The 11675-nt window shown below is 36.1% G+C and overlaps 3 protein-coding genes across 4 annotated transcripts; 2 read left to right on the forward strand and 1 right to left on the reverse strand.

The window, feature by feature from the left end:
- Positions 1–436: 436 nt before the first annotated feature.
- On the reverse strand, positions 437–3897 carry LOC113100971 (SLAM family member 5). Of its 2 annotated transcripts, XM_026265464.1 has the most exons (6): positions 3813–3897; positions 2697–3682; positions 1993–2274; positions 1758–1901; positions 1082–1453; positions 437–952 (listed from the first exon to the last, which is right to left on the reverse strand). In XM_026265464.1, the coding sequence occupies exons 2-6, from the start codon at positions 3049–3051 to the stop codon at positions 870–872; spliced, it is 1236 nt and encodes a 411-aa protein (XP_026121249.1). In that variant the 5' UTR covers positions 3052–3682; positions 3813–3897; the 3' UTR covers positions 437–869. The 2 variants fall into 2 exon arrangements, with proteins under 2 accessions (XP_026121249.1, XP_026121250.1); XM_026265465.1 differs by lacking the exon at positions 3813–3897 and having other exon boundaries at positions 2697–3800.
- Positions 3898–4800: 903 nt separating this feature from the next.
- Positions 4801–7205, forward strand: LOC113100974 (SLAM family member 9-like). The gene is made up of 4 exons (XM_026265467.1): positions 4801–4932; positions 5332–5652; positions 5726–6022; positions 6114–7205. Exons 1-4 carry the CDS (start codon positions 4884–4886, stop codon positions 6269–6271), a joined length of 825 nt encoding a protein of 274 aa, XP_026121252.1. The 5' UTR covers positions 4801–4883; the 3' UTR covers positions 6272–7205.
- Positions 7206–7323: 118 nt separating this feature from the next.
- On the forward strand, positions 7324–11616 carry LOC113100972 (gamma-glutamyl hydrolase-like). The gene is made up of 9 exons (XM_026265466.1): positions 7324–7615; positions 8581–8695; positions 8832–8882; positions 9014–9098; positions 9194–9332; positions 9711–9817; positions 10502–10592; positions 10802–10939; positions 11109–11616. The coding sequence occupies exons 1-9, from the start codon at positions 7519–7521 to the stop codon at positions 11228–11230; spliced, it is 945 nt and encodes a 314-aa protein (XP_026121251.1). The 5' UTR covers positions 7324–7518; the 3' UTR covers positions 11231–11616.
- The last annotated feature ends 59 nt before the right edge of the window (positions 11617–11675 follow it).

Here is an 11675-nt window from a genome sequence, read left to right on the forward strand (position 1 = left end):
TTTTTGGCTTACCCTCCTTGTGAAGGGTGTCAATGATTGTCTTCTGGACAACTGTCAGATCAGCAGTCTTCCCCATGATTGTGTAGCCTAGTGAACCAAACTGAGAGAACAGCTGCTAAGGGTGGCCCAATAACGTGGTTATTACGTTTAGGGGGCAAACACTTTTTCACAAAGGGCCATGTAGTTTTGGATTGTGTTTTCCCTTAATAATAAAAACCTTCATTTAAAAATTACACATTGTGTTCACTTCTGTTATCTTTGACTAATATTTAAATTTGCCTGATGATCTGAAACATTCAAGTGTGACACACACATGCAAAAAATAAGAAATGAGGAAGGGGGCCAACACTTTTTCACACCACTATATATATGTGTTTTTGTTTTGCATTTATGGAATAAGGTTTCCCTTAAGGTTTTCCAAAAATGTATAGTACAATTACTTTAATTTTTTTTTATTAAATAGTAATAAAATAAACTCATACTTTGTTCTTAATGATAATTACATTACATTCAGAACAAAGTTGCAGCCTCTCATTCACATTATTAGTTAGAGCTTTAAAAAAAAACACGCCATTATATAAATTGTACACTAGAGGGCAGACACCATAAAAAAATATTTTGTTCATTTACAATAATCAAATCTGTACAATTGATACTAATGTAACATGAATATCTGCATAATACATTTCATCAACTGTAAACGACAAAAACAACAATGACAAAATAGTTAGTGTAAAGTCAAAAGCAACCCTTTGTTATGTTACTTTTCATCAGTTAACAGTATGCAGCATTATTTTAAACACATTTTCTAGTTTTAAAGGCTCATAAAATTAGAGATGTTTTATATAGTAAGGATAATGTAACAGAAGCTATAGACAAGTGTCTGCAGTAGTCTCTCCATTCATTAATGTTTTTGTCTCTTCTTGAACATTCTTTTCGTCTTCTGAGGAGTCTGTAAAGAAAACAAAAAAATCAAACGATTATTGTTATAAACAAGGATGCATGAATTAAATCGGTCATTTCAGATCATCTATCTTCTGTTAATGTATCTTTACTCTACTAAATGATTTGAGCTTCTCACCTCGGACGATAAATGACTTGGAAATCACATTTCTCCCCTTCCTGGAGATATTCAGTTTATAAATTCCAAAATCTGTGGATCGGATTTCATTAATTGTAAGATATCCATTTTTTTTATCCAGGTGTACTCTGCGTCTGTAGCTGTCTCTGAGTTTCTCAACACGAGCAGTAAAATCAAAATTGTTTGGTTCATTCAGTTTGGCGATGACAGTGAATGGGTTTGTGCTTGCTGTGTTTAATTCTCCAAACCTCCACTGCAGCACGTCAAAACTTTGTATTGCAGTAACACCAGTGTTTAGAATGACTGACTCTCCCAACCTCGCGGAGATTGTCTTCAGTTCATCGGTCTCAGCCAAATCATCATCTGGAGAATCTAGACAGAGAGTAAACATTCAGGGGTGCACAATCTACTTTTCAAACAAATTGAAGAGATTGATAATAAAATTATTACCAGTGGTAAAACAATGAGTGATAAAAAAAAAACTCGGATGAACGATCAAAGAGTAAGACATGCTTGTTATTAAAACAAGATATTAAAAGTGCAGTAAGCCACTGAAACAATGAATATGGTAAGTAAATCAGTTATAATGAGGTAAATCAATTATAATACATACAGTAAATGTGATCAAAATTACATGACAAATACATCTTGCTCTGTTAAATGTGATTGAACTTACCCGGTTGATCCTTTTTTCTATATTTCCAGTAGATAATGAACATCCCAACCACAGCCAAGACTAGTACACTAACTACAATATTGCAGATCAGCACCATATGACCTAACGATAAGCCGTCTCCTTTGGTTAAACTTGATGCATCCACTACAGAGAGAGAGTTAACAAATACAACTTTTAAAGTGCTATAGAACAAGAGAATAAAAGAACAAATCAACTAATATCATCTCTACTGTACCTGCACATGTGAGACAGAGTTGAGTGATGTCCAGATGTTGAGTCTGGTTGCTGATGGGATTGTTGAGCACACAGCTGTAGCTGTTTTTATCCTGATATTCCACCTCCAGAGGTAGAGAGAGACTGATGCTGAGATCAGACACACTGATGCTGGACAATAAACTGTTTCCTTTGTACCAGGAGAGAGTCACATGACCCACATTCACCACTGAACACACCAATGAACAAAATGATGAAGAACATTGTGAAGAGTTACTGCTGATGACAGGAACAGGCAGAGGAGCTAGAGATGGAAAACACAACAAAATAAACAGACAATCCAAACCTGTGCATCTATTTACCAGCATCCATTCATCTCATTGACTCGGAAATAAACAATAATACTAATAAAAAGATAAAAAGTCTTAAACAACACCTACATCAACAAAAAATTTCCACTAGTTTTGTTTCTCTGGGTCACTTGCCACAAATTACACATGCCAGGCTGTGACAAAGGTCTCATATTACTCTTTACACAAGAAACCTGATACTGTACATCCACCTTGGCTTTGTCTCCAAGAGGATATAGGATGATTGAAAGATCGCAAAGTTACAAAAGTAACAACATGTGACTTGGCTAATTTGACATTTTACCTGCTGACCGACTCAGGTGACTAGTGGTTCAATGACTGAAATCAACAGTAATTCAACTACAAAACGACTCACCAGAAACAATAATACTGAATTTCTTGGGTGGGATGTCTTTTCCACCAATGATCTGCAGTTCGTAAAGACCAGAATCTTCGGCTTTGCTGTTAGTGATAGTCAAAGATCCAGTCCGATCATCCAGCTGCAATCTGTCTCTGAATTTCCCATCAAGAGCATCATTGTATATGGAGATCTTATTGGCTACATTGTTGATCTGAGCTATACGGGTGCTGTCAGGTCCAAATATCCACAGTATAAGTTCATATCCCCGTAAATCAGTAAGATCAGTGTGTAGTGTGACAGAATCTCCCTCCATCACTGACTTTACATCAGCACCAAACACACCTGGAGAAATACAGAAACAGTTGCACATACTGACAACATTGAGCAAATCCAAATGCTAATCAGCTAATTATACTTAATAAAGGTTAGCAGGTTAGTTGTTTGTGGGGAAACAGTAGTACACTACCACAGAATGAGCAGATGTGTGTGATTGTGGTTGTTATGTAAATATTACACCACTCAACAACAAAATTAATTTACATATAGGCTAGTTTGATTTCAAATGCACACTCAGACTCAAGCAAAGCTTTTAAAGAGCGACAAAGTGAAACTGAATGTCTAAAGCTTTTTAAATACTCACCTATCGCGAGCAAAAAGCATAAAAGTAAAACAGGGGTCTTGGTCTTCATTTTGGTGAGTAAAGATGACGAGTGTAGTTAGCAAACTGTTGTTGTGTTTACGAGTGATTAGCATTTAAATAGCTCGTATCAGACCCAACGTAAACACGCCTTTCTAACTAACATTATTGTATGTAACCGACTTAACAATACTGTATAGAGATATTTTATACCCGGTTAAAATTCATTTGTGAATCATATTCGTCTTCGGAGTCGAAATCATGATTATTTCGCTGCTGATAAGCCAAAACAAAACGCATTCCGAAGATCGGAAGTAAATATCAGGAAGTTCCACCTGTCAAGTATTGATTCACGCGTCGTCACCTGCAAACAACAACATTAGCTTTAACTGTTTTGAGCTTTAATTATCGTTTCCTAATGATTTTCCAAAATACGTGTAATCACGTGGGCTTCAGATAACAGAGCTCTTTTCAATAAAATAAAGTAACTTTACCTCATGAAAACGACGTAGTCAAACGCATTTGTGTGTCCTAGGTGTGCATTGCAATGCATTTCCACCTCATGACCAGGAAACAGAGTTGGTGTGACTTTTTTTTTTTTTTTTGGAACTGGCGGGTGTAAGTCAACATGAAATCAGATTTACACTTAGAAAAATTAACCATGGTTTTATTATAGTAATATTGTAGTGACCATGGTTTGTGTGTGTGTATAAAACCACACTTTTACTACAAATACCATAGTTAAACCATGGTTAGTGTTTCAAAGCCATGGTTAATTTAATAATAACCATGTTTTTTTTTGTTTTTTTTTTTGTAGTAAAACCATGGTTAATATTTGTAAGGGTTAACTCTAATCAAATTAATAAAAAGTATGTCCGTTCTTATAAAATTAGGTCTGGTTTTGAAAATGGTTTATGTTATTTTACATTTTAATGTTTAATGTTTTATTTTTATTTTAATGTTATTTAACAAAAATAGTATTGGTAGTTAGATTGGTTTTCATTATCACACTCATTAAGCAGATCAAGAGAAGACTGGCAAGCTCGAACTGAAACCTAGAGCTGATTTCTTATAAAGGTGGTTTTGTTTTGTTGGGTGGATGGAATATCTATGTTGCATGCGGTTAAATGGCTTCTTCCTGTCTTGCTAACATGAACCACAGACTTTTTCCTGTTAAAATAAATAAACTCTTAAAGTAGTTAGTCTGTCAACAATAATGCTATTTAAAATAAGCTATCGATTTGCCAATGACTATTTAATATTTAATGTAGAAAAAAACTTAACCATTATGAGAAATTGCACTTAAGTAGGTTTCAGTTTACACACTCTAGTAACGTAAGTTATTGACCTTTATTCCTTTTAATATCAGCAGTTTTGACATATAGGCCTATCATTATCATGATTGGTCAATCAAGATGTACTTTCTACCAACAGATGCATGTAGGACAAAAGCAGATGCACAGTTAGTGCGTGAGCACAGGGAGGGTGTAAAATAGGGGAGGATTCAGACCTGGTCACATTTTGAGTGATGTTCTCTCAGACAGCTCAGTAAACGGCTGATAAAAATGCTTCATGGGTTACTTTTGTTTGGTTTGTGCTTCTGGCGTCTCGTTGGTAAGAAAATAAAATGCCTTTTTTAAAGCCATTTTAGCTCTTGCAGTTTTATAATGGAGTATAAATCTACTGTTTAAAATTAATGATTGTTATTTTGCAATGTTTAGCAAGCTTATATTAGTATAGTAAGCAATTTGGATGCATCTTGTCATTTTAATCTAGTGCTGGTTATCAGTAAACCTATTGTTGTGTGTTAATGGTGTACTTTAAACTTTAAGAAGAAACTTTAAGCCATGTTTTTTTTTTGACAATCGTATCAATCTGTGGTTTTACTGTGACGACCTGTTATGCGTGTAAAGTGGTAAAGTGGTTTGATGATGAAATCTAAAATAGTGAACCAACAGAAAGTTAGAAAAGCGGTTTAGTCAGTGATTGAAGAAATGCTCTTGCATGTTTCAGGTGTGTTTGGGGTTGAGGCAGATGAAATCGAGTCGTTGTTGGTGATAGAGGGCGATTCTGTCTCCCTACCGACTGGTGTGACTAAAATACAAGAGGACGATCTGATCATGTGGACATGCGGAGACTATTGCATCGCTAAACTCAACATTTCATCCGAAGTCATCGCTGAAACTCATGACAGATTCAGAGACAGACTGCAGCTGGATCATCAGACTGGATCTCTGATCATCACAAACACCAGAACCACAGACTCTGGACTTTATAAAGCACAGATGATTGGACAACAAGTGTCTAGGAAAACGTTCAATGTTACTGTCATTGGTGAGTAAAAACTCACAGACTCAGACACAGACAATTTAATCTGATTTAGTTATATTTCTCTAATATTTTCCAGCTCGTCTTCCCGTTCCTGTCATCACCAGTTACTGTCCTCAAAATCCTCCATCAGGATCATCAGTGTCCAGATGTGTGCTGCTGTGTTCAGTGGTGAATGTGGGTCATGTGACTCTCTCCTGGTACAAAGGAAACAGTTTATTGTCCAGCATCAGTGTGTCTGATCTCAGCATCAGTCTCTCTCTACCTCTGGAGGTGGAATATCAGGATAAAAACAGCTACAGCTGTGTGCTCAACAATCCCATCAGCAACCAGACTCAACATCTGGACATCACTCAGCTCTGTCAACCATGTTCAGGTAGCATCAAACCATCACTAAACAGCACAACAGCAGCATATTATCAATCATTCCACATACTTATATGTATTCAGTTCTTCTTTTCCTTCAGAATGTGTCTGCTGTTGCAATTCGACTGAAGCTGTGATCCAATTGGTCGTCTCTGCTCTGGTGGGCGTGGCTATTGTTGTCGTTCTGGTTTATGACATCAGATCCAGAAAAGCTGAAGAGAAAAGAAGAGCTCGGAAATCATCATCAGATCATAACTGACTTACTGTAACAAGAATATTAAAAATGGGAGCTGGGTAGTAACTTTCATCTTCAAATATACCTTTTTTAAAAAGCCTACTGCTATTCTGAATTCTGAATATACTGTATATTCACAAAGTCTTCCAGTTTTGTGGACATTCACACAGAGACCAGTCTCTAGTCAAGTGGCTATAACTCACTGAGGACATACAGCATCCGACCACTGGTTTTACAGAAATCATTTCAGTTTTAATCATTTCAATTGGGACGTTTAAGTAATTTTTATAAACGTGCCTTAAAACAACATTACTGATGCCCCTATGAATACCCAGTTTGCTCAGAGCTAATAAAGAATTTTGATTCTAGTGCAATCACATTTAAAGCTCTGCTTACTTAACACTTTCTGCTGTTTTTGTGGTCTTGGTAGGTAGCAGACCTGACAGGAAGTTGGTTAGTTTTGCAAAAAAAACAACAACTTATGACTTCAGAAGAACTTGCCCTTTACTGGCAGTACATAAATACTTTTACACAAAACTTTCAGAAAGTTTTCTATGGCCTAAACTGACCTACGGGAACTTTTGAACTTTTACACACTTACACACTTCTGTTTGAGAACCAAGTTTACTTTTTAGCAACCCACCACAGTAAAAGTCTTATATGGCTGTGTATTACATCATATATTTCCTCCAGAGCACGTATTCATTCTACAGAACTGATGCACCATTAGTACAAGTGGTTACCCTGTTATGAAATGTCATCATTGTTGATTATGATGGTCGTCACTGAGAGATTTGTCTTGATATTGTTTTAATAATGCCATGCAATGCTTTTCTTTGTATTTAATGTAGTAAATAGCTAATCATTATAATCAAAGCCTCGCCATTGTGCATTTATGCGATTATCAGTTAATCTTTTAACGGTGTAATTATTTATTTAAAACACACGTGGCATTACAATTAGCTTCTGAGGAGAATGCACTTGGCATTTAAGAACAGTTTAATTCGTATGGTGACGATTCGAGTGGGCGGGGCCAGGCGTGACTCTTCGCTATTCTGAATTCGTCATCAGAGCTGATCCTCGCTGGAGAACAGCCAACGCCTGGATAATTCACGCGCGTCAAGTTAACGTGACGATTGCGGATACGCGGATCCGGGTGCAGCTTTCATTAAAAAGCAAGACATCGGCATTGGAGCTGACATTGCCTTCTATTACTGATACCATCGAGGAGTTGTCATTTATTTCGTCCTTTGCTGTGCTACCTGAGGTGGATGTATCGCCAGGTGCTCGTGCTCGCGGTGTTCGCCGCTCTTCTATGCGGTTTTCCAGCATCATGCGCTCGTAATTTAAATTACAGACCCATCATCGGTAAGAATAAAACGATTATTTTTAGCGGTTTTATCACTTTTTAATGTCCCGTTATATGAATGCATGATGTCTGATAGCTGATGTTAGTTGTAATATTACGTCTCTCGCTTTTTGAATCGCAGCATCCTTCTCCGCGCGGCTCTGTTGCTAGAACCTTCTAGTTTCTTCTGGATTCTTTTTTTTTACTCTTAAAAGCACTGTCATGGCAACAAGTTTTAAACACGCTTGGAAGACCACCTAACCTTGACGAAAAAAGGTTAAACCAGCCAGTGGTTAATTGGTCTGCTTTGATGGTTTTAAAAGGGTTGTGGGCATCTGTGGTTGTGGCACCAGCTGCTAAACAACAGCATGACTAATCTGAAAAACCAACTAAACCAGCAAACCAGTACAGCCTTAATGACAATTAACTATTGGTTTGTTAAAGTAAAAGCAAAGTAACCATGGTTTTTATGCGGATTGATTAATATTTGGGTAGCACTTTATTTTACAATCCTGTTCCCCATGTACATGCTATGTACTTATTATAGTAATTTCAATAACTATGTAATAACTAGGTACTTACCCTGAACCTACCCTTAAACCTAACCCTACCCCATGTAGTTACCTTGTATTACCAGAACTTTCTTAGATAAATACACTGTAAGAACACTATAAGTACATGTTAGAACACGTACTGTAAAATAAAGTGCAAACACTATTTGCATACAATAACCATTTTTTTAGTACAAATAATAAAACTATGGTTAGTGTTGCAAAACCATGGTGAATTTTTGTCAAAATTGAGTTATTCACATTCTTATGCTGTGACAATTTATTTAGATTATGATTTTTTTCAAGTTGAGTACATCTTGGGAATGTTGTAGAGACTTGTTCCCCATATCACTATATGGAATGCAAAAACGTTGCAAATGCAGATAGAACCTTATATGTATGTGTGTGTGTGTGTGTGTGTGTTTGCGTTTCAGGAATTTTAGCCCAGGAAAACTTGGAGGACGACCCTCATGCACAGGGATCTTCTTATATAGCTGCATCATATGTGAAGCACTTGGAGTCAGCAGGTGCCAGGGTTGTACCAATTCGGTATGTTAAATACAGGCTACATACAGACTACATTAACACAAATATAAATATATATATATATATATATATATATATATATATATATATATATATATATAGGGGAAGAATACATAAAAATAAATATGTATGTTTGCAGAATAAATCGCACCAAGGAAGAGTACGAAAAACTGTTCAACGCAATAAATGGGTGAGTGTTTCTGAATACTTTGACTTTTCTGGTAGATGTGTTTGGAAAATGGAAATTGGTTTATATTTGGTTATATTTGGTTTTTCTTTGACTCCGTATTTACATTGATTGACTGCTTTTAACCCATTTAGTTTGCTGCTGCCTGGTGGGAATGTGGACATTGAAAAGTCTCAGTTTACCAGAGCGGCAAAGGTTTTCTATGAACTTGCAATAAAGGTTAGTTTAAAAAAAACCATCATGTGAAAATTAGTTTGAATTGATCTTGATCTGACGGATGTGGTTTGATGGTTCTTCTTTATTAACCATGACAGGCTAATGATGCTTCAGATTATTTTCCGATCTGGGGCACCTGCCAGGGCTTCCAGCAGCTCACGGTTCTTACCAGCAACAAGAACTTGTTGACCTTGACTGACACCAAAGCAGTCGCCCTGCCGTTGACCTTCAGTCCAGGTTGGTAACAGTGCGTGCTTTTCTCCAAATGTGTCACATTCTTACTAGTATTACAGCACTGTTGTCCATTATAGTGATTACAAGTGACGGTTAATGGGAGGGAACATATAACAACGCATACTTCTATTGTTTGTGTTTATATAAGCATATTTATATATTTATTTCCAAAACCATTAACTGGATGTACAACATGATGTGGCTTACTAAATATATACGTTTGTAAGACTTGCTAATTTTCACAAATAGGTGAGCCGCACCAAAAATGTCCAAAATTGCCAAGGACAGTTTGTGCTGTCTGCTTTTACCAAAGTCTTGCGTTAGCTCATTAATGTTGTTTGCTATGAGTTGACATTTGGTCAATGATTTTGACTATTACAGGAGCCCAGAAAAGCAGGTTGTTCAAGAAGTTTCCAAAGGATGTCCTTCAGTCCCTGGCAGAAGAAAACATCACGTCTAATTTCCACAGCTGGAGCTTGTCCATGCAGGTACCAATCTAGTAATGTTTTTTTATACATATGAGAATTTTGTTTTTCAGATGTAATTTCACTATGCATAAACTGAAACAAAACCAGAAACACTGACTTCTGTATTTCTTACACTTCTAATTTTTGCATACTGACCAGCATTGTTGGGGAAGGTTACTTTTAAAAGTAATGCATTACAATATTGCATAGCTGTTTCTTACATGGAGTGGGCTTGCTAACAAATATAATAAATTAATTGCAGTAACACTCTTATTTGATCAAAAAACAAAAAAAGTCAACAGTGAGATTAAATACATCAAGTATTTAACAGATTTAATTATTGCACAATATTCTGAGTTTGCATTGGACATTTTGTATTAATTTCTAGGAATACTGAATCTGTTTTTAAGGAAGTGAGATCATGTTTACACAGGGCACACGGTGCATCTGCACCTTTCTCATGATTTCTCTCAACATGGACATTTGAGCTGTTGGCCAATAAATGGGAAAACAAAGTAATTGGAGTTACTTATTTGGAAAAACAACTATTTTATTGTACATTTAAAAACTTTACTAGTAACTTGGGAAAAGTAATCTGATTGCGTGCTTGTAATGCATTACCCCCGACACATCTGACCAGTCACTGTATACCACAACTGTTGTATGTTCTTATTAGAGTTGTCTGAACATGATTTGCTCTTACAGAATTACAGTAGCAATGCCAAGCTTAAGCGTTTTTATCGAGTCCTAACTACAAATACAGATGGCAAGAAGGAGTTCATTTCCACAATGGAGGGTATGAATGCTACAGAGCATCTCTTAGTGCATGTGTGTGATGTAACCCACCAATCATTTCACCCATAATACAGTGCTGTAGTGAGCTAATTGTTTGGTTTAACATGTAGAAGTAAATATGTAGATGTCGGTTTGTTCAAATGTTCAGTAAGTGATCACTATGTAAATAATGACATTTTCTTATGTGTTGCTCTGTCATTTATCCTGTAGCGTATCGATATCCCTTCTATGCTGTTCAGTGGCACCCAGAGAAAAGCCCATTTGAGTGGATTGAGAAAGCCGGTATGGTGCACACGCTCTCAGCCATCAAAGCCACTTTCTACACTGCTCACTTCTTTGTTTCTGAAGGTTAGTCTTCTAAAAAATGGAAAATACAATATGAAAAATAAGATCCCTCATCTTGGCTCTTTCATTAACCCTTTTAATTTGACTTGGTGTTAAACTTGGTTTTGTTTGTATATGTACATTCTTTCTGACCGCTTAATTTATGCATTCATGTGCTAATTGTCTTTTTCAGCAATGAAAAACCATCATCGGTTTTCTTCGCAAAGCGAAGAAGAAAAAGCTTTGATTTACAACTATCAACCCATCTTCAAAGGCCTGAACAGCATCTTCCTGCAAAATTACTACTTCGATTAAGTGCTTACAGTATCTTTGTGTCAGAAAAATTATGATTAATAATAATTTATTTGTTTTTAAGTATTGTTTTTATTTCGTTCCCCAAAGTTCAGCAGAACTTGATGTTTCGAATGCTGCGATGCATAATTGTAACGTTCATGCTTCTAATTCACTCATGTTTCTCTTGATTGTAGATTCTGGATGTAGATGTGAAGTGTTCTAGAATCATCATGGCTGAATGTATAGATGCAGTTATGTCCAATTCAGAAGTCAAATTATATAATATATCTTCTAGCGCCATCATTCAGAAGTTGAACATTGTAACGTTTCACAGGGTTCAGTGGCATGACCAATGCAATGTTTAAAAAATCTAGTACTTTATCAATATCAGAGAAATAAAATATGGATTTAAACTTTAATCTTGTTTTTACTGTTCGAAATCCATAAATATTTGAATTGTAGATGG

This window comes from Carassius auratus, unplaced genomic scaffold (genome assembly GCF_003368295.1).
Source record: "Carassius auratus strain Wakin unplaced genomic scaffold, ASM336829v1 scaf_tig00217432, whole genome shotgun sequence".
Lineage (NCBI taxonomy): Eukaryota > Metazoa > Chordata > Actinopteri > Cypriniformes > Cyprinidae > Carassius > Carassius auratus.

What these genes read in the sequence shown, in the direction of transcription:
- LOC113100971 (XM_026265464.1), bottom strand. Translation starts at nt 3,051, where the DNA reads ATGTGCAACTGTTTCTGTATTTCTCCAGGTGTGTTTGGTGCTGATGTA. An exon ending in ACTCTGTCTCACATGTGCAG is followed by an intron (nt 1,902 to 1,992) that starts GTACAGTAGAGA and finishes CTCTCTCTGTAG; the next exon opens with TGGATGCATCAAGTTTAACC. An exon ending in CAAGTCATTTATCGTCCGAG is followed by an intron (nt 953 to 1,081) that starts GTGAGAAGCTCA and finishes TTTTCTTTACAG; the next exon opens with ACTCCTCAGAAGACGAAAAG.
- LOC113100974 (XM_026265467.1), top strand. Translation starts at nt 4,884, where the DNA reads ATGCTTCATGGGTTACTTTTGTTTGGTTTGTGCTTCTGGCGTCTCGTT. An exon ending in GTGCTTCTGGCGTCTCGTTG is followed by an intron (nt 4,933 to 5,331) that starts GTAAGAAAATAA and finishes TGCATGTTTCAG; the next exon opens with GTGTGTTTGGGGTTGAGGCA. An exon ending in GTTCAATGTTACTGTCATTG is followed by an intron (nt 5,653 to 5,725) that starts GTGAGTAAAAAC and finishes AATATTTTCCAG; the next exon opens with CTCGTCTTCCCGTTCCTGTC.
- LOC113100972 (XM_026265466.1), top strand. Translation starts at nt 7,519, where the DNA reads ATGTATCGCCAGGTGCTCGTGCTCGCGGTGTTCGCCGCTCTTCTATGC. An exon ending in GTTCATTTCCACAATGGAGG is followed by an intron (nt 10,593 to 10,801) that starts GTATGAATGCTA and finishes TTTATCCTGTAG; the next exon opens with CGTATCGATATCCCTTCTAT. An exon ending in TCACTTCTTTGTTTCTGAAG is followed by an intron (nt 10,940 to 11,108) that starts GTTAGTCTTCTA and finishes TGTCTTTTTCAG; the next exon opens with CAATGAAAAACCATCATCGG.